The 21,929-nt window shown below is 41.6% G+C and overlaps 2 protein-coding genes across 2 annotated transcripts in view; both read left to right on the plus strand.

The window, feature by feature from the left end:
- Window positions 1–7,416, plus strand: part of LOC103620971 (disintegrin and metalloproteinase domain-containing protein 20-like) — a gene marked incomplete at its 5' end in the record, with an annotated part of 14,667 nt that extends 7,251 nt beyond the window's left edge. The window contains 3 exons of the mRNA XM_017741624.1: window positions 3,635–3,771; window positions 5,303–5,398; window positions 6,812–7,416. Coding sequence (XP_017597113.1) covers window positions 3,635–3,769 — 135 coding nt within the window. The remainder of the gene's footprint in view (window positions 1–3,634; window positions 3,772–5,302; window positions 5,399–6,811) is intronic.
- Window positions 7,417–8,352: 936 nt separating this feature from the next.
- LOC103620794 (desumoylating isopeptidase 2) overlaps window positions 8,353–21,929 on the plus strand; it is an 86,623-nt gene continuing 73,046 nt past the window's right edge. Inside the window, exon 1 of the mRNA XM_017741691.1 lies at window positions 8,353–14,817. Within this exon, the coding sequence (XP_017597180.1) occupies window positions 14,701–14,817 (117 nt within the window). The 5' untranslated portion in view covers window positions 8,353–14,700. The remainder of the gene's footprint in view (window positions 14,818–21,929) is intronic.

Raw genomic sequence — 21,929 nt, forward strand, 5'->3', positions numbered from 1 at the left:
CGGGGAAAAGCTCGTGCCCTGCGTGAGAGAGCGGTGGCTGGGTCAGGGTCGGTCCTCTGCGGGAGCTCCGGTAGAGGCTGGTGTCCCTGCGGACAACTCCCCTCTGGTTTCGCCTCTGGTTTTTCCGGGAAGTTGCCATCTCCGGTGGAGCTCCTGTTGCTTCCAAGTGAGACGGCAGCCGCTGAGCCCTCAGCCGCGCTGGATACCCTGAGTCAGGGGCCATTAGAAAATAGTATGCCCAAGTGGCCATGCCCTGTACTGTCAGCTTGGCGTTCATCGTGCAGCGTCCCTTGAGAGGCTTTGGGATGGTGAGAAAAAGTAGCATACGCTGGAAGAAAGAGAGAATGGGGCAGTTCGTGGGGCATTTTTTGGGCTTTGATTTTCATGTCACAACAGCAGGTGCGCTCATGGAAACCTTGTATTTTTACAGGATTTACGGTGCTATTCAGATCACACTTTCAGAAGTGAGGGAAGTTGGCACAGCTCTGGAGCAAAATCCTGGCTATAGAGAATGGCAGGCTCCAGGGGGCTTTTGGAGCTAGACTTGTACTTTGGTGTGTGAGGCTTTCTCTGTAATTAAAATGAGCATGAACGAAAACGTGGCAGCCCTTCTGTTTTGCACAACTGCTGGGTGCGGCTGGGGGGCCGCCTTGGCTCCGTGGGCTCCCCAGAGACCCCCAGCTCCCACGTTGTTGGTGTGCGTGTTTCCTTTCTCTGGGGTGGAGGTAAGTCCTCCGCAGGGCTGGAGTTGGTCCTGGCCCTCATGCTGATGATCAGAAACCAGAGGATGTGAGCCCAGGGAGCAGTCCTTTGCCTCCCCCTGCTCCCCAGATTGGGCTTCTGATGTGAAAGCTGTGTAGCCCTACCAGCATAGCCATGAGCTTAAGCTAATGAAGCTGTGCTTGTCAGTGAAAACTGTGCCAGATGGAGCCGGTTCTGGTGGGAAGGCTGTTTCTGTACATCTGGGGACCTAAAACTTTAAGGAAGATGTAAGGGAATGTTAAAGGGCAGAGTTAAAAATGGTCTTGAATGTGGCCACTGTGATTTCAGTCTCGATTACCATGAGCAGCATTTGTGTAGTCACTGAGATGGGCTGTGCATCTTTAGAGTTAGGTTTCTAACTGTGTTAATTGAGTTGAAGGTCCTACAGCTCCTTATGGCCTTGATGCACTTGCCATGTGAACGATTATTCGTTTCTGTGGTAGGAACAAAACACTGTTATCTGTGAAGTACAATTGGATACTGTAATCTCTTGAATTGCAGTTTCGACTGCAACTTTTAAAATAGGTCTGATGCTAAACATTTCTGGCAAAAGTTTGCATAGGTTGTGAATGTATTTCCAGTGGCAGGACAGTGTATGTATGTCTCTTTTTCAAATTTTCTTGTATTCAATCTCCCTTTCCTAATCCTGCCAGTCATGATTTTTTTTTTAAAGGCCTGTTTGAGGGACTTTTTTAGTTCCAGGGAGGGTAAGTGAGGGATAGGGAGGTCTGCAGCCTTAGGGAGGGTCAGAAGTTTAGCCCAGAGCCTGCTTTTAAAGCTCTGCCATTCTGCTTCTGGTCTCTTGTAGACAAGAGATTTAGTGCTGTGTGCTTTCTTCCTCCCCTTACTCCTTTTCTTCCAGCTGTGCTGCATCTCTCTCTGTGGCTGCATGAACTGGAAGGGAGAGAATAGCAAAGAGCTCAAGGATTGATAGGGAAGATATTTTTAGGCAGAGTGGAAGTCTGAGTGCTGGCAAGGAAAGACAGAAGGACAAAGCCCTGTGAATACTTAACTTGGTCTAGCATGAACTGCTGCCTCTTTGTCACGAAGATCTGCCTCTGCTGATGAAAGCTGTGACTCTTGATTATTTTTCCAGTTGTGGGTAAAAAGTTGCAAAGTGTAAACTTTTTTTCATATATATATACACCTATTTGAGGGGTTTTATATATGAGAGAGAGAATCAAAGTGTACTGAGACCATGATTCCTTCTTTCTGGCTTTTTAATAAGTGTTGATTAAACCTTATACTTTCTCTAGTATTGATTTCCCCTTTTCCTAGGTTATTGGCTTTATGGCAAATAATTTTTAGGAGCGTGGATTTTTAATTTATTTTTCTTTTCATAATGCTGTTGAAAGGTGTATTACTGTGCACAACTGGCCCTTCTTGGAACAGATATTATTCTAGTTGAAATGTCAGTATTTCTTCAATTTTCTCTTGCTTTCATTTTTTCCCTCACTTGTCTGAAGCTGCCAGGAAGGGAAGGAAAAAAGAGGTGTGGCAAAATTGCTGCTAATATTTCTTTACTTCCCAGCTGTAGATGCACACTTAAAATAGCATGACTCATTTTGTAAATGCTTTGATCTCCTGTGACTAATTTAAAATGCTGCTTCCCAGCAGGCACAAGGTGGTTTTACTTTCATTTGAAACTCTCCTTTCCAAGGTTTCCAGTCCCAATTTTGAGAGAAGATAAGAAAGAAAGAAAGCGAAAACAAATAAATCAGCCTGGCTGAACGTGGGCAGAACTTGCCCTTAGCTGTTCTTGACAATAGCTTTTGGATGACTGGTTTATGTCAGAAAAAAAAAAAAAAAAGTTGTTTTTTTTCCATTTACTTTGATTGTGTATTTGATTTTTTTTTTTCTTTTTCCTTGGCTTTTCTTTCTTTTTTCATTGCAAGTCTCTTAGGGAATCTTTCCTGTCCCTTGTCATGCATTTTCATTTAGAGAGAAACTTAGCTGCATGTGCAATGGGGAATGTGCTCTCGTAATCTTTGGGTTTCCAGACTTCAAATTCAATTTGTTCTTCTGGGTTTTGATGAAACAAGAAGGCTTAACTTTAATCCAGAAGCTGGATCCAGCTTGATATCTGTAACTGAGGCTTCCTTTAAAGAATAATATAAAATGCAAAAATGTGGACATCAGTTCTATTAAATGTATGTGTATTCCTTTTTGTTTTGGTTTAAATCTGTGAACTTTGTTTTTATTTCCTGTCATGTTTGAATTCCTGGAACAGAACAAAGTGATTGTATACGATTTGAAGTAGCTTCATGTAACCTAATCTTATTCTTGGAGGCAAAGCACACCAGTTCTAGCTCCTGAGATGTGGAAGGGGAGCCTTCTGAGCTCTAGGTGCCCTCAAGCTGGTAGCACAGTTCTGCTTGCCTGTTTCCTCATTAGATGGGGTCTAATCCTCCTTGCCTTTCCTTATCCTGTTTCCCATCTCTCAAAATGCTTGTCAGAGGTGATTTCTTGTAGCTCAAAGGTAGTAATTTACCATAACCTCATGTGAAATGCAGAATACTTTTGTTTTCTTTCATCCTTTGCTGAAAAAGTGTATTAAATGATGGCATGCCCCTCAGTACTTCCCAACACCCACCTGAAAACAGCTCACAGGTGTTCTGTGTAATGAAGCATCTGGGATTCTCAGGCATTTAGTGTCTCTCATTTAGTGTTTCAAGACCAGTTTCATGAGAATGACTTTCCTAGACAGTGCGAAGGTGCTTGGCAAGGATGATGCAGATTTGTGTGCTGTGAGTTTTTGTATGGTGGAGAAAGCAAGACAATGTGGGAGGGTGCAGTCCCCAACAAGCAAGACAGCAAGAATGTTTGAAGCTTTGAGCTTTTTCTCATTGGCTTTCTCTTTGGCTTACCTTAGGGTTGGGCTTCAACATTGTTGGTGGGACAGATCAGCAGTATATTGCCAATGACAGCAGCATCTATGTCAGCCGGATCAAAAAGGATGGGGCAGCTTACCTTGATGGCCGATTACAAGAAGGAGATAAAATTTTAGCGGTAAGCCCTTTCTTCTGTTGCCCCGTGTTCTTGGTCAGTGATGTGATATGAGAGGCAGGTTTTCCATCACAGTGCACGGAGAGAGGAAGGATGTGGTGAATGAGTTAGGTGATGCCAAGCAAACTCCATGGAGGAGCTGTCTTGGGGATCTGGGGAGAGCTTTGAGCACTAGGGAGCTGAGTGCCTCTACACATGGGCTTATCTCTTCTGCCTTCTTGATTTGCCACAGAAGTGCTTCGTAGTGCTGTGTTTGTGTTTCCTCTGTGACTTGCCTCCCTAAGGTTTTAGAATCCATCAGACCTTCTCTTGCTCACAGTGGATTATCATTTACACACATGTAATTAAAGGTTTTCCACCTCTTCAGTTTACATTTTTTGATTGGCAATCCACGATTTCTGATCTTTTTGCACAGGGGGATTTTTAGACTATAAAACCTTTAGGCCGTAAAATTCTCTTCATTTCAGCTCCTCAAGAATAACATAGACTGCTTCTCCTTTTAGAAAAATGTTTTCAGGTGGCTGATGTTCACACCCACTGGTTCTTCAGATAGCTGGCAATCATGTAAGAAATAAGCTTCACAAAGTGATGGGTGAAGAAGTAGCCTGTCCTTGTATGATGCACAACCTTTTTATACTCCCTAATTTTATTTTACACTTGCTTAATATGTTCCACATGTAATCTTTTTAGCCTCTGTAGACTGCCTTGCACTAGTTGGAGCCTATTATTGATCCAGAAAGTGATATTAAGTTAAACAGAGAATATTATTCTCTTTTTCCTTGACAGTTTAATATTTATGTACTTGTGTTTGGGGTGTCTAAATATGAAGAGAAAGGAGGCACTGGATGTGATCTTAGGGGATACAATTAGGGGTAATGGGGATGAAAAGAAAAAATTAGGATGAATACAATCACGTAGTGAGTGAAATCAAGTAGGTTATAAAACCCTGTGCCATCATATATTATTTTAAATTAAGAAAAATCCTAACACTTGCAAGTGGATGCCCATAAGTATGTAAGTAATTTTTTTTTTGGTTGGTTTTGTTACATCAGTATGTTTATGAATGTGTGTTTACAATACTCTCTCAGAGAGGTTTCAAAGGTACACCAGTAGAGGAAACAAGGGAAGAGACTTAAAATAATAATTTTGCTGTAGCTGCTCTTTTTTTTTCATTAGCTGTCAGAATCACACCTTTGATTTGTTTCCAGTAAAGCAACAACATCAGAAGCTGCTATTGACACAACTGTGGTCTTATATTCTTATTTTGCTTCTAGGTAGTTTTTTTTCAGTACCTCTGTGTTTTTGCTTGGAGTTTCTCATGTTCTATCTCAACATATAAAAATACATCTATAAGATGAGTGAATGATTTATTTAATTAATTTGGATCTTTCTGATTATGGTACCATGTCCCAAATGAAGAATTATGTGAAAGATGAAGATTTTTATGTCTTATCCTTCCTATGTTAGTCTGCATTGTTAAAAATTTGCTTGTTTTTACCTTCAGCATCTGGTTTTCCTTTTCCTTTTTTGCTAGATCAATGGCAAAGACTTGAAGGATCTGCGGCACAAGGATGCTGTGGAACTGTTCAGGAATGCAGGCTATTACGTGTCTCTGAAAATTCAGCGCAGGGTATGTTTTACCTGTTTCTTAGGGTTATTTCTGGCCCAGTTTAGACTGGTTTCTATGCTTGGTGGCTATTTCATGAGGAAGAAGAGTATTGTGTCCAGGTGCTCAGTGTGATATGTGCATATAAAAATTTGCTTTGACCTATGACCTTCTCTCGTTGCCTCGGCTGCAACCATATCAGTGAAGAGGTGAGTTTGGAGAAGTCCCCAGGTCTTTGTTTTGCTGGAGTATGTTGTGTTTGCTCACTGATCTCATTTCTCTGGGGTAAAGGTTTGTGTGTGAAGACAGAATCTCAAGTTGTCCAGTTTTATTTCAGTGGCCAAAATCTTACTGGAGAGAGATGTCCTTTTGTTTTAGAGGCCATCACTCATGTTAGTGCTGAAATGTGTGTGCAGCCCAATGCTACCAGACGGACACTGAGGTGCTGGAACGTGTCCAGAGAAGGGTAATGAAGCAGGTGAAGGATCTGGAGCTCAAGTCTGATGAGGATCAGCTGAGGGAGTTGGGGCTGTTTAGCCTGGAGAAAAGGAGACTCAGGGAAGACCTTATTACTCTTCTCAACTGCCTGAAAGGAGGCTTAGCCAGGTGGAGGTTGGCCTCTTCTCCCATGCAACAAGTGGCAGGACAAGTGGAGACATCCCCAAGTTGCACCGGGGGAAGTTTAGATTGGGTATTAGGAATTTCTTCACTGAAAAGGTGGTCAAGCACTGTAACAGGCTGCTGAGGGAAGTGGTTGAGTCACCATCCTTGAAGGCATTTAAAAATGGTGCAGATGTTGTGCTTAGTTTAATGGTAAACTTGGCAGTACTGGGTTAATGGTTGGACTTGGTTACCTTAGAGGTCTTTTCCAACATAAATGATTTTACAATAATAGGAAATATGGATTGCTATAGTTTAAATATACTGGCACCATCTTAGATATAAAAAAGAGATGAATCCTTAATCCCCACCTAGCATGGAAGTGGACAAAAGAAATACTGATCTACCCGAAGCATGTTGGTGGGGAGAGATGGGTTGAGATCCCTTTTCTACTCCCTTAGCAAAGGAGTAAGTCTTCTGGACCCAGTGTATAAAGCAGGCAAGAAAAACAGAGAGAATTACTGATGCCGTTTTTCTGGTAAAGAGAGCAGGAAATAGTATGTGTGTGTCACTGCTTCTGCTGTATGAGGTGTGTCCTGCTCCACTTGAGTCCTAGTTTAGAAAGTGGCAGAGAAACATGAGGGTGCGTGGTAATGACTGGGCACCCTGCAGTGAAGTTCAGTCCATCCAAAGCTGTTTTCACCCTCCCATGTGTGAAGTCTGCAGGTACCTGGGGAAACAATTTTGAACGTTCTTACAGAACCACCTGGTCCAGGCACAGAACTGGGGGCTCTTTTGTTATGGGCTCTGACATAAATAATTTTTTTTTCCTTGTAGTTGCAGCCACAGAATGGCCCTGTGGGTCATCGAGGAGATGGAGAATCAGGTGGGCTTCCTCTAGCAGCCATTCTTGTGCCAGGCCTGGCGCTTGCTGTGACAGCAGTCTGGATCTTGCTGAGGTATCGACAGCGGATGTGAAGAGGTCACGTCTGGGATATCACTGCGTGTTTTACACAGCTATGATGTGATTTAAAGATAAGAGAATCAACGATCTTGTCACAGACTGATGCCAGAAAGGATCATTGCCTATCACCAAAGCTGCTGATGATGTTCTTATATATTGAGTTTGTTGCAGGGTGGATAGAAGCAGAGAGAAAAAAGGGAAGGGAGAAGACTGTGTTTATGTAAAGAGTGGGATAGCTGTATTTTTTGACAAATCTGAGGAGGTTTTGCCATCCTCCTCTATTTTGCACCATGAACTTTCAAACACACTCATCTATTCCACATTTTAAGATGTAACTTTTGGTTAAAGGGAGTGGGAGTTTGGGTGGTTTTAAATCAAAAACATTTACTAGAGGCTTTGCCTTGTTTCCACAGAATTTTTTTTTGAATCTAATGAATTCTGTCTGAACCATGAATAAAGAGAAACAATGCAAAGGGTATATTACTTTTCCTATTGAAGTTTTGTTGGTCGTTGCTAAATAAATGCCTTAAGTGTGTAAAATCTGATCTGTGGTTTCACAGGTAAAATCATCAGTGTAGCTGCTGATTTAACAGTAATATGCAGTATTGGTGAGGTATTTTGCCAGTTGTGGAAAGATAGAAGATAGCCTGCTGCTAGAAGAAGATTTTGATTGTCAAAATAATTGCTCATTTTTGGGTCAGGGTTGTAAGAGAAAGCTTTCCGCAAAATGCTAGCATACTGGAGAGAGACAAGCAGACAACTGAATCACAAGGATAAGTGGTGGCAAGAGATTTGGGCATTTGCTGAAGCTGTAGAAGAGTCTTTAAATTAGTAGTGAAGCAATAGTTCCTCCATTCATTAAGTGGGTTGAAGTCTGCATCTCTCAGGTTAGAGGTCTGTTTTGGGGGGTTACTTTTTGCACTTACTCTCTGCAGTCAGGAGAATCTAACAATGATTGAAAGGGAGAAGCTGAGAGCAGGCTGGGATTGTCCTGGCTGTTGCTTTTGAAGAGTTATGTGATGTTCAGGAGATAGGCTGTCAGCTTTAAGCCGGGGTAAAGCTTAGCAAGTAAAACCAGAGGGAAAAGACCCTCCTCTGGAAAGCATGTGACTGAATTTACCTGCAGGGTCTCATCTCCTCACTGTGATTTGAATAGTTTTAAATGCCCCAGCTTATAGGAGGCTCTGTGGGGTAAGACCTGTTTCTCTTGTCTCCAAGAAATCAATGTGTTTTGTTGTTTTTGTAAAAGAAAAGCAAAATGCATGGTCTGGTCTGTATGATGCCAAAAAAGAGATCACATATGCAATATATGTTTTCAAAAAACTGGTGTCTTGGTGCTTTACTTATCTTTATTCTCTATTGTTCTGTAGGACACTGCTGATGTATTTGAAATAGTTGTGTTTGCTCAGCGCTGTCTGCTGGAGATAGAAGTGGTATGCTGTTGAACATGGCACTCCTAAATCACCACAGAGTTTCAGAGCACTTAGACCACATGAAATCTTGCTTTGGCCTATATAGACTTCTCTAGTGTAAGGGGAAGAAGTAAGAAGGAATTTTGCTCCATGTTCTTAGGGGACTTTGGGAACAATATTGATGTTGACTGGCCTGGGCTAATGTGTGCAGTGACTTGCCTTGGCCTGCAAACCAGTTGTGCTTGATAGCAGAAGGGCTGCTGTGTAGATAGATCTTTGCAGATACAGCGTGAACCAGCTTGTTTGTGACCTGCTCTGAGTATTTGGCTGTGGTGTCCATGTGGAGCACATGTGTTTATTAAGATAGATGGTTAGAAATTGATGCTGTTGTATCACAGCCTTCAGAATAAAGATGCAGACAGTGAGAAAATGGCCTGTCTTGTTAGCCTTTGCCTGAGTTGAGTTTCTGTGATGAGAAGGAGTATGTGGAACAGGCTAGGAGAATGAGGATTTGTGGAAGGTAGTGGTTAGTTTTAGTCATTTCCCACTGAAGTAAGAGAAAGCAAAACCTCTGGGATTTGTTTGTTTGTTTGTTTGTTTAACCTTTCAGCTTTGGGACTTTGATACTGTTCAGACATGATTGCCATTTATATTGCAAGCAGTTTATTAAGGAGGGGGAGGTTTATATCCAATGCCCAGATAATTGACATGGCTTATTAAAAAAGAAAAGGCCCTTCTGGTGCATAGTGTTCACAATTATTGAACTGCCACTCAGTAGCTTTTTCAGAAGTCTGGGTAGTGGTTTTTACTCAGGATTTAAACCATCCAGTCTATAAGTGAGGAACACCATTGTGTATCTGCCTGATACCAAACAATCCCTTTTCTAATCCCCAGCTACCTCTTGTCCCATTTATTGACACAACCCAAGTGGAAAATACCTCAGCCCCAAGCTCTCCTGTGAACTGTCGCTCATACTACTTTGTCTCAGAAGCCGGACTGTCTCACTTAACCTTTCCATGTTTTTCAAAGTATTTTCCACCATGTGGTTTCTGAAGCCTTGAGTTTCATCTTCGCACTAAATGCTGTATATACATTTTCTATCACTGCAGAAGAAGCAAATTAAAAAAAAAATCTAGTGAGGACAGCTTGCAAATACAAGTGATCAGAGAGAGTTTTACCTTTTGTTACAACTTAAATCTCTGTTTTTTTTAAAAAAAGGTAAGTTGAAATCCTGAAGACAAAAAGCATCCTATCTGTAATTTATGTTTGTTTTGTTTAAGAAGTCATTTGCCATTAATACTGAGGGCAGCTGAAACTCTTAAATAGCCATGTTTCTCTCCGATTCTCATCTATTCCCTCAAATGTATTGTCAACTTGCTTATCTGCTGAAGAATGGATTTTCAGGTCCATAATTGAAAGACAAATCTGTCTAGTTTGACTTTCTGTATATTCTAGGCATTCGTGTTTCAGAGTCTTCAGAATTGTATGTGCTAATAATACATATTTTGCTAGGGCATAACAGTGAGAAAGCAGCCAAACTTGATCTGAAGATTGGTAGATGCACTACTTCTGGTGCTTTTTAATTAACACAAACTAGAAAGGAGTGTGTGGGAGGGAGAGGTGTCTTGCTTTCAATTTGCCTTTAGGTTCCAACAACTGGTTTGTTAGCTTATTCAGTGCCAGATTAAAGAGGCCTCTAATAACTGATGGTCCCTCCCTTTGAGGGGATTTATGTGTTGTAATTGCCTTACCTCTCACATTATTTTTAGGAAATGAGGCCAACTGAGCCCTTTCAGATTCTCTGTGTAGGGTACTTTCTCTCTTTTAGTAGTTTCTCTGGCTCTGTGTACCTTTCCAGTTTCTGTATTGCTTTGTAAAATCCAGACACTCCAACCACACGGGAGTCCCACTATTGACAGTGCCAGCGCCCCATGCTTGGAGTTCTTAATACCATCTTTATCTGCAAACTTTGATTTTTTTTTTTTTTTTGTTAAGATACAGATAAGTACAAAGCACATTTAAGCCAGCTCCCAAGAGCTTGCTTTTCTTAACTAACTTCTACAAGTCTGTTAGGAGTGGCATACAGCTTTGCCCTTCTTGCCCTAAGGAATCTGTAAAAAAACACCATTGCCCCATGAGGGGTAACTTCTCTCAGTTTGTAGGTCAAAAGAGTGATTCCATTTGGTCCTAGTGTGACACCAGAAGCAAGTGTTAAGTGCCTGTATATTCCAGCTTCTAAATCCTTGTCCATATGCAATGTGACCTTCATGGTGTGGGGGAAGGTGTCTGACTTTGCATTTTGTTGAATGACTGCACCTCCTGTTTGCATTGGCTGTGCACTGACCAACCAAGATTACTGTCTCTCTGCCTTGTCTGCTGTATTATTTACCAGTCCACTATCATTGGCAGTACTGGTTTTGCCTTCTGCTGGATCATCAACAAAAATAGTGAATGGAGTTTGGTACAGAGGCAACTTCCCCCCATGGTTACGATTTTTCAGTAGCCGTTGGCATCTCTTGATTATCGGATTCTTTGTCTGTTTAATGAATGCATTTTGATAGCGTATGGCATTGAGTTTTTTAAAATACATGTATCAGCATGTTGCATAGTACTAAGTAGATTATGTTTGAGTGGTAAGTAAACTTCATTTGTTCTCTTGCTGACAGAAGCTGATACAAGGGTAAGGATTAGGTCAGGTGAGCTTTATGAGCCAGTCTTTTTCCCTGTCCTCTCTCCTAATTTATTGATGTGGGCTTTACTTATGGAACTTATTTTTCTCTACCCACGTTGAAGGAAAGAACAGATAACTTACTAATGGGACAGTGTTCCACAGGCTGGGGGCCCAAAGGAAGGCTTACACAAAGAATTCTGAAGGAGGGCCTTAACTATACCCTTGTTCTCAGGGTTTTCCTAATGACACTTGAGGCAGACTCAGGCTACATCCATGTTGCAATGTGTGGTACATGTCATCTCTGGAGCTCTGTTCTCTTTCCACCTCCACTCCAGGCCTTTCAAAGCTTCCTTCAAGACAGGGCCACATGCGATGAGAACGTACACAGGTGTTAATGAAGAGCAGTGTTGAGCAGACTCAAAACAGCTTTCCTTGTCATATTTGACAGCTTTTGTCCTTGCTGCTGCAGCTGTAACTGATCGCGGGCAAACTTTGCTGTAGAGTGACTGTATTTCTTACCTGGCTGCCCAAACCAACTTTTCTAGGCTGAAACTCTTTGTAAGGAATTGTAAGTGTGATGTTTATGCAGGATAATTACTCAAAGCAGCGTGTGAATGATTTGAGAGTGTTCACCAAGCAGTATGCTCGTGTTTGTGTTCAGGTCTTCCAGCCATGTTTCCATTTGGTAAAGTTCTCATCTCTTTTCACCATCTCTCAGCAGCCTAGCATTTGTGCCTGGCTTGCATTTTTTTGCCATGACACATAAGCAATTGTTACAGAAAAATTGCTGCTTTTGCTCTGTGTCAGCAAGTACTGATACTTGTTAATTCAACTGGGTTCCCTTAGTTGCTTTGAGCTAGCTATTGGATTTGGTATCACTTACTCATTTTCTCTTCCATTTGGAACATGAATGTTGGCACTTAATTCTGTGACTGCCCTTGTTCTGTCTGGTTTGTCAAGGAGGACAGATCACCAGAACAGGAGCCATGAGCATGTGTGTGAGGGAGGGGAGGCTGTACAATTGGAGCAGTAAGAGGTTCTGGTCAGCACTGAACTGAGTCCAAAGAAGCCCTGAGAGGTTTGCTCCATGGATAGGGATGCTATAATGAAGTATCTTACTAAGCATCAATATCTTAAGCAGGGTTGTTTGGATTCTACAGCAGTAACAGCTGGATTCCAGCTTTGGGAATGCTTCTGAAGACCTGTGTTGATGTTGTGACAACTCACAGCTTCAGGCCTGCCCTTTTTTGTCTTTACCGCATGTCTGTCTTCCCTTTCCAAGTTCCTGATCATGGTGCTGCTGGGAAAATGATGTTTGTATTTGTTAGGGCTTGGCAGTTGACATTAGACCTGTATCCCATTTCCTGCTATGGGTTGGATATGCAGCATAGACAGCTCTTAGAGTTAACCTGCCAGATGACTGTATCCACCACTTAGGGAAGTGCAGCAGAAGTGCAGTTTATGCTAAGCATGTCATTCTGCTGGGACAGACTATTTCCAGGGAAAGAAGGGAGAAAGAAAGTTCAGTAAAGGCATGCAGATTTCAGAAAGAAAGCTGTTCTTGTGCTTGAGAGCAGGGTTGTCTGTTGATCTGTGGCTAACATCTCTGGGAAAAGGGGGTTTTTTTGGAAAGGTAAAGTGGATAAAAAAAAGGGCTGAAGAAAATCTGTTTGTCCTTGTTCATAGTGAATGTGTGAGGAAAGTGTGCTCCTAAAGAAAATGAAATGAGATCTAAAAGAAATGACAGCTGAAGCCGGTTCAGTAGGACTGCTAGGGCTGGGGAGCACGGAGGGGGAAGCCAGGGAATGCAGCTGGGGCTGGCTGATTTGAACTCTGTTTTCTGGGAATGGAGAAATAGCAGTGTAAGGCATAAGCTGCTGTTTTTTCACCTTTGACACAGCTGCCTACTTCAGCTAACCTAACTAATAGTAAGTACTTGATGAACCACAGAGCTACTCTGGATGCTAATAACACAAATAGGCTAGAACCTCTGTTTCCCTGAATCACTTGAAATTTATAGTTCACAGTTTTCAAGGCAGATGGCTGATATTAATTGAAAGACATCAAGTTGTTAAATGGGAAGTAGTCTAGGTTAGATGATTCTGTGGTTATTAACATTCATTCATGCAAAAAGGCCTGGATCCTTAAGGATGTTTTTAAAATTTAGAATATTTGAGATACTAGCAATCTGGTGTTAAGTTGTTAGTATAGAGATTCCCAGGGGAACTAGAGACTATGAAAGAATTACTTGCTTAATTAGTGAGATATTTGCTGTCCCACTTAAATACATAGCCTGTATGGGAGTCCAGATGCAGTACATGAAATAATGGGTTCACAGTTATCCCAAATGGTCTTTTTCAGTCATTGCTCCTCAGCATGTTTTGGTAAACTTATAAATGAAATAATAAAAAAGAATAAGAAAGGGGATAAAATAATTGTAATATTTAGGGCTTCTTTCACTTCCTTCTTTTTAAATATAGCAAGTTAATACAAAGCTTGGGAATATGGTTCAGAAATTTAATTATTAAAGGTGAGTAGTAATCCATGATTATATGAATGTTTTTCTTCTTTCATTGCGTAAATAATACTTTTCAAAAGGGGCTCTAATGAATGTCGAGAAGGCTTTATGCAGTTCTGCTTATGTTCCTTCACAGACTATTGTCAGCTGATGCTCAAAAAGGTGTGCTGGTCACACACTGACAGCAAAGATAATGCCTTTGCCTGCAAAGTGCTCTTAGACATGGGAAGTATGCATGTATCCTTGGCTTTGCCATGTTGGGGTTGCATGGGAAGGGAGCAGAAATCGGGTATGGAGTAAAGCCAGAAAAGGCACAGAAGCAAGGAGTGGGACACACTGCAGAAACCAAACTCCTAGGCCCCTTCATCCCAATCCCTGCATCTGTGTGGGCCTTCCAATTTCCAGCTGAGCTGTCACATGCCACATGGCTGAATTATGGCAGGAGTGCCACAAAAAGCCAGTTTGTCTGCCAGGCCAGCACTTGGAGATCACAGTTCTTCAAAGAAATGTCAGTCTGGAGTCCCTTTTTCTTAAATTGCTTGATTTTTTTTCCTAGCAGTGGTCCCATTTTTGCCAGTTAGCTATAAAACACTGGGGGAGCACTGTGTAGGTCAAGCATATGGTCAAGGAATCTGATCAAACTGATAATTTCCTTCTAATATTAATTAGAGGAGAGTGTTTGAGTCTGTAGTGAAATTACACAACACAGTGTTTTATGGGCTCCACTGCATTTTGCTCAGAGGTTGAAAAAGGATGTTAGATGTTCTTCCATCGACATTTAGACATGCTGGGATGAGGAGGAGAAAGCCTTCTTCATTCTGTATTCAAGTTCTCCTTGCTTGTCAAGCTTAATTAATCTTTCCTTTAACTGCTGGTATGTCCCATTTCACTACTGAATTTGTTTGTAGCGCATAAATACTTCTAAAAATCCTAAACAGGGAATGTAAGAGCACTGATCAGCTGAATGAGAATATGTGCTCTGAAGCTGTGCTATGAAGCTAGAAAATAAACACAATCCAGCACGTGGACTTCCGTGGCTGTGGTTAAAAAACAAGAAAGCTTAGTCAAAATGCTGCTTCAGAGAAAGCACTTTGCTACTGCTGTCTCTAAATGCTGTTTCAGATGCTGATGTCAGAACGTGTATGCTGTTGTTCAAGGTGAATGGTGCAGTATGGAGATGTGGGCTGGTGGGAAAGGCCCGAATTACAGAAGATGGACTGGAGAGAGAGGAAGGTTTGGATAACCCTGAGGATTCAACAGTTGCTGCCAAAGGACAAGGTTTGTGCTTCTGTCAATGTCTTGGAAGCATCTGTGCTGATTCTTTGCAAAGCAGGTCCTACTTGCCCAAAATGCAGGCATTTTTTTTTGCATAAAGCCTTGATTTTGAAGCAGTTAAAAGTAAAGGGATTTGTTCTCAAAGGCTTCAACTGACTGAAATAGATTCTGACAGTCATGATATTTAACATTTTAGAGGTGAGATTGTAGGCTGCCCTTTAACAGGGACAACCATTTCTGATGCGGTGCTAAACAACAGAAGATGCAGAGGTTCAACATCTACCGTTGAGAAAAAACCCCCAGTGTTAAGCTGGTGTTCCCGCTGTGATTCCTCTGGCAGTGGGGAGAGGTGGGAGGGGAAGGAGGATGGCAGATAGTTGTCAAATGGCTGTTACTTGTCAAATGCTGATCTACTTTAACAGCACCAAAATGGAAGGCGTGGGACAGGGGTGAACTAGCGGGAGGGAAATCCAAGTGTGCCACAAAGTTGTCCTCCTGAGATTTTGATTCAGAAATTCAAATTGCTTGACATGCCTTTTAAAGGTATTCTGTACATCTCCCATATGGATTAACTCTTAAGGTGCTGAAAGTAGAGTGCTTGCTTTGTGAAACCAGCAGTAATGGCAGTCATTTAACAACTGCCCTGGTAAATGCTTTGCAGTGCATAGTTGCTTTAGCGCCCATACTTTCCATGAGAGTGCTTGATATACTTGATCTATCTGAACAGAGCGTTAAGTGTGTAGCAAGGTATGGGTGAAAAGAATGCAATAATAATGTGTTAACAGAAGTGACCCATCTGTACAATCAGTGCTTGTTGAAGGTACAATCACTGAGCATTAGTGATTCATTAGCAATTCTTGACCCACTGGTTTCCAAGGTGGCAGGATCAAATTAGTGCAATGTTCTTGTTATCTAAATACACATTGATGGTTCTTGTTTTATAGGGAAGGGTCAGAAAAATGTTCCTGCAAGTTGGGAAGCACGAATGCTAAGAAGAATGTAGAGCAAAGAAAATGTGAGATTAGTGCAAATGACACATTGTGCAGATGGTGAAAGGGATGAGTCAGACTTGGATGTGCTAATAGCTGTTATTGATGAAAGAACTCTTTCTGAAACAGTTGTTAGTATGGTTTAAGTTTATCATTTGGGGGCCTGTGTGTTTATCCCCAGCCTTTAGCAACACAGACTGTTCAAGAGCTGGCGCTTGTAGCCGTTTGTTCACAGCTGCTTGCACACATGGCTGCATGGAGATCTTCTCCAGCAAGATGATCTATGCCAGAATCAGGAACTGGCTGTACTGTTATCCCTTGGCTAAGAGGATACATGTCAATTGTTGAAATAACCTTAAAAAAGCAGGAAGAGGGCAGAGAATAGAGAGCTTTAATATTTCACCCAGCACATCTTTAGCTTTACAACCCATAATACGTGGCACACTAGAAATATCTAGTTACACATGCCAGGAGGAAAATCTGCCCATGAGTGGAGTTACCTGGGTTAAAGAGAGGGGATGTTCTTGCCTTTCCCTTATTTCACTGCCTAAACTGCAGTTCCCTGCTTTTAGAAGAGGCTGCATTGATTGTGCTTCTTTCAGGATGATAGAAATGAACATTTCCACAGGAGGGATAACTCCCAACAAGGGAACTGGGTCCAAATGTCATACAAATTGCTGGACCAAGTGTTTGTTTAGAGTGGAGAAAAGCTGTGAAAAGCTGATCTAAGTGGACAATGCCATAGCTCTCTAAGCAGTAGTTCACAGGCACCAACTATTTTCTAGAATCTGATCTTTATCCAAATCCCTGCTGGTTTTTGGTTTGCAGAGCTTCTGTTCAAGTCCTATCGTCTCTCTGAATGGAAGGAACCTTCACACAGATAACTTTGCCTCTGGTCAGCTATTGCAAAAGATGCCTTGGATAGTTATGGGAGATCAGGGAAAGGAACAACTGCCCAGTAACAATGAAGATCTGCTCCCAAGTGGAAAGAGATTTGACTATGTCCCATAGCATCTGTGTCTGGCCACAAATCCTGCTACAATAGCAGCCTTAGAATACTGATGTCATGTAAGAGTCATCGATACGAAATATATATAGGTTCTCTCTCGCCCATTAGTAGCACAACCTATAAAAACACACCATGAAGATCTAGAGCTTTTGATGTCTTCTAGGCAAGAATGTGGCTTCATAAGACAAACTCTATCATAGTATCCCTTTCATGAAACTCTGTTTTTCTGACCATGGAGGATAAAATTTTTGTCTGAAATGAAAACAAAATTTGGCTACTAGCTTTTCTACCAGGGAAATGCTGCGGGAAGAAGTATATTTGGCTTCCCAAATGGTTCTTGGTTACAACCTTTGCTATTAACAGTATAAAACTTCTTTGCATTTTCTGGAAATTAGTGAGAAAGCCTTATCAAGCCTCTTGGATATTTGAAAAATTTTTCAGTAGGGAGAGCTAGTGGTTGAACTAGATTGGTGATACTCTTTACTAGACTAGAGGCTTAGCAGAAGGGAAAATTAAGTCACTAACTAGAAAACCTTCTAAGACATTTTTGTATTTTAAGCTAGTCAAGTAAAAGGTATCACTTCTCTGTATAAAATCTCTATGAGGGTATCACTTAAAATACTGTTATTGTATTGCTAGTCTCCTCCAGTTCAAATTTTAACAAAATACTTCCAAGTGTTAAAAGTTGATGGATCCTGCTGTTTACCTTCTGTCACTGAGGAAAATTCTTCATTTATTCCTGTTTTTCTGTCCTCAATCATAGCTCAGAATGGTCAAATTTTACTTCTTGCAACTCAAATAAAAATTATTCATTACTCCACCATGAGGAACTTCACTAGATGCCCCCCAAAAATAGGAGTTGGTCCCTAGTTCTCTCCTGCTAAATGTTCTATTGAGAAAAGATTTACAAAGATGTACAGTAGAGGATACTTTTTCTTTGTACCATAATCCTTCAGGATGACTTCAGGATTCTGCTTTCTAGGAGCCATTCAGCTGATTTATTAAGAAAGTGAGCAAGGTCTAACTTGCCCAGATTATTATCTGAACCTTTTGAAATTAGGTAAAAAACAAGCTTGTTTTCCAGTTCTCTGGAAGAGTTGCCGCTCTTAATAAGGCTGCATGTTTTTACTGTGTATCTAGTCACTTAAAAGTTCAAAATCTAGGCCTCATGCTTTGCTGCACACAGCCCAAATCCCTTTGGGTTGTTAATACTAGAGAAAGTGATTATATAATTAGGAATCTTTGATGTTACCTTCTAATTTCAAAAAACTATTCAAGGTCCTTTTCTCATCTAGTACAGCAGGTAGCATTTGTGCTTTTTCCTTGTCTCTTTCAAGGAGTTACCCAGATCTCACTCCAAAACTCCCTGAATTATTCTCCATATCTGCTTGTTCTGTCAGGTTTTTTGCTTTCTTCTCTTACTCTTCTGGTTCTTGTGGTGTTTCTCCTGACTCGTCTCTCACTCTCCTGCCGCTCTGTATGTGCAGCCCTCTACCAAAAGCAATGTAAGCCTTTGGCCCTTTTCTAGAGTGCATGAGTGACCCCAGAAATGCCCTTGTTTTGGACAGTGATGTATGCTCATGTTTGGAGTGCAGACTGCTAAAGTCTTTCAGAGAACATACTAAATAATTCATAGGTTTTCTGCTAGTTTCAATATGTACGATGTTGGTTATGATAGATTCTTACCTTTGTTATCAAACTGCAAGTCAGCTAAACTTCCACACATGGAGATAGGCTTCAGGGTCCTGATGTGTCTGGTGATGTGTCATTGAATGCAAAGATTATTCCAAAGAGAGAGCAGCAGTCTCTTCTTCTGCAGGTGAGCTGTGGATAGAGATTCTTGTTTGTTCACTTCTCCATGAACTTCAGGTTTTCCTATTCCTTTGCCTTTCAAATTTACCAGAAAGGAAAGTAAGATTCTTTCTGCTTGCAGTTCTCCAGATCACTTCCTGTGCCTTTTTGTAACAATACAGTGTTTTCTATGCTCCTGTCCTCCAGAGCAGAAGCTGATCTTAAGAGATAGTATGATTTTTGGTTGAGATGCCAATGGAAAGCTGTACTAACTCTCTAGTCTTTTTGCTGGTATTTTGCAGGTCAGAAGAGTGCCAACCCAAATGACTCCCTCTGGAAGGAGTTTCTCTTTAAGGGACTCTTCTGGGAAGCTGTCAGTGCTCAGCTCAGTGAAGAGTCACGGACTGGGTTGTGCCTCCCACAAACTCTGAAGCTGTATAGTGTTCAGAGCCAGTCCTTTACAGATGATAGCGCTGAGAAAGATTCAGGAAGGAGTGATCTAGTAATACTGCAGTGAAGCAAGTGGAAGATCTCCTAACAGGTAGTGCATTGTTTTCTGGGACAATTTAATAAAGCTATAGTGACCCTGTAGTGTTGAGGGAGTAATACATACACCCTTTAGAGGTAGTTACCTTATTTCTGTGAAGAACCATGTAATTAGTGGTGTTCTAACAGCTGCTTTCCATTCCCAGCTTCTTCCACTCTTGTATCTTGTTCAGAATTGAAGATCACTTAAGGATATTGGCAGATAAGGTTCTTTTATCCACAAACTGCCCTTTCCTTTCCTTGGCTTTATCTTTCCCTCTTTCAAGCATCAACTGTTATGGCAACAGGAAGGTCGGAGGCAAATAAGCAGCTGGCAGTCTTCCTAATGGGCAGAAACAGAGGCTGGAATCTCTCCTGAATTCAACAGCACAGTGGTAGAACTGCAGTAGCATTGCTAACAGTGGCACAGAGTGCATTTTGAGCTCGCAGGGTAGCTGGATTTAATGAGGTGAGATACTGCTCATGCTAAACCTTCTACCAAAGCTGAACAATGTGATGCATGCAAATGCAGAAAACATAGTTTATGGTTTTAAAATGGCTTTCCCTATTTATTGGTTTTTCAGAACAAAATGGTAAAATATGGTTTGGGCTGCAAAACTAGGTCTGACCTAGTTGCTTACTTGTTGATTCTGGACTACTTCAAGAAGGAAAAAAGAGGGATATTGTGGTTCCCTCTCTTAATCTGGCTTTAATGCAATGCCCTTCTTTTAGCCTCACAGGTTTTCCACAAATTAGAGGAAGTGTGTGTGTGTGGGGAAGTCAGTTTGACAACTATGGAATTAAATACTTGGGTTCCAGGGTTTGATTTCCAATATACTTGTATCTAATCCCTTCTGCTGTCAGTGTCTTTTGTTGGACCCTTACTCTGTTTTTTGGACATATTTCTATTATGTTTCAATCCATTTTCTTTTTGTCTGCTGAGAGTTTCCTTAGCTCACACTGTTCCCAGTTATAGGACAAAAAAAGGTTATTTTACAATCGATTTGCCAGTAAAGTGACAATGTTTGGTAACTAACCTTTATTTAGCCACACATTTAAATGATGCAGATTGACCAGGTCTAATGTGACAGATTCATTCTTGATGTGATTGAAAGGCTGAATGTCCGTAGTTATCTGTGAATAAAGGTGAATACATATTTCCAGTCTCAGTCTTACTCTCTTGAACTTCGATTGAAGTGTCAATCCAAACTCCATTGCTTGGCATCATCTGCTTACTAATTTGAAATCAATCCAGAGTTGAAATACTCTCCATGCTTCAGGGCAGTTCAAATTTGAATTTCAAGGAGGAGGAGGATCTGGAGGTAGGAGGAAAGCCAGTGGGGTTCCCTAATTACTAGAAGTGTTTTAATTAAGTGGAGTAGAGCTACATAAATTTGATAATCTGAGTTCCTCTTTAGACTACTGCTGTCTATTCGGAGATACCTGCACTGGCAGTGGTTTCTTCTCACAGCAGCACAGTTGTGAGAGCCATTTTAACCTGTCATTTTTAATGGAAGTTAAACCAGGAGTGATAGTATTTGAAGGCTGTCACTTCTGGCTGAGAACTACTTCATCTCCATTTTCATGCCCTCAGCTTTATGTTTATAAGCATGCCCTGCAAAGGTACATCTTCAATATGCGGACTTCTGCATGTTTGTATTATAAATGAACTACCTACAAAATCCATTTGTTTGAGAACTATTCAAAAGTCAACATTTAGACATGTAAGGTATGAGAATGTGTGTCTGGGTCTGTGTTTGGTAGCAGACTTTGGATTTAATCCTGAAATACCTTCCAGGTTGCAGCTATAAACACAACTGCTGTAGGCAGCAGCGGGTATGGCCAGCTCAGCATTATCAAGCTGTATGGTGGTATGTGTCAATAGAACAGCTCTTCTACAGTCACCACTATTTTTAGTGCTGGGGCATCCCAGAATACTGCAGCTGCTGCCTCTTGCACTGAGATGCTAAAAGCCTTACTCTGGCCCCTGCTAGCTTCTACTCCTGGGATCTCTTATTCCTCCGATATGATGGAATGGCCTCCAATGCTGATGACACCTGGGGTCCCTGGATCTTGGTACCCAGGCATCTAGAAGCAGAGAAGAAGGAATTGGAGCCATTACAGTGCTCTGGGGTTGGAAGGGTGGAGGAAGCAGGGCCTGGGCTGTCTGGAACCATGATGGTGGCAGTGAAAAAGTACTGAATTAATTTTCTGCAGTGTTCAGGGCAAGCTATCACTGTGCCCAGCTTTTCAGGGATGAAAAGGAGTTACAGTCTTTACAAACTCCTGTAGAAAGTGTAGTAGTGCTGCTCACATAGAGCCTGTGAATCAAAGCCTTGTGGGAAGCCCATTTGCATGGGGATCAGTAGAGGCAATGACAGGGATCTCCTCTATGGAGCAGCATTTGCACAGTGATGCAGTCCTGGTTGTGTGACACAGAGGCTGCTGCCCAGGGCCTGTTCTGTCCTGCCCCCCGGAATCATGGCCACATCCTGAATCTGCTACTGTCTATAAACAGCATGGTGAGTTCAGCTAGGCTAAGTGGGCATCAGCCAGTGGGCATATGCTGAAAACTGTAAGGAGGCCCAGTAGTAGGGAGAATAGTGGTATTCTTTCTTTTTTTTTTTCTGTGAGGAATCACTGGCAATTCCTTTTTAAAAGCATTATATTATAGGAGCATTTTGGCTTTAGCAACCAAAGGCTTGGCACCACAAGTTCTCATCACCGTGAGGAGCCCTCAGCACTTTGCAGAATTGGGCTGCGCCTCATCACCCACGTGCAACTGGCACATGAGCTTTTCC

The sequence above is a fragment of the Corvus brachyrhynchos genome, unplaced genomic scaffold (assembly GCF_000691975.1).
Source record: "Corvus brachyrhynchos isolate BGI_N302 unplaced genomic scaffold, ASM69197v1 scaffold115, whole genome shotgun sequence".
NCBI lineage: Eukaryota > Metazoa > Chordata > Aves > Passeriformes > Corvidae > Corvus > Corvus brachyrhynchos.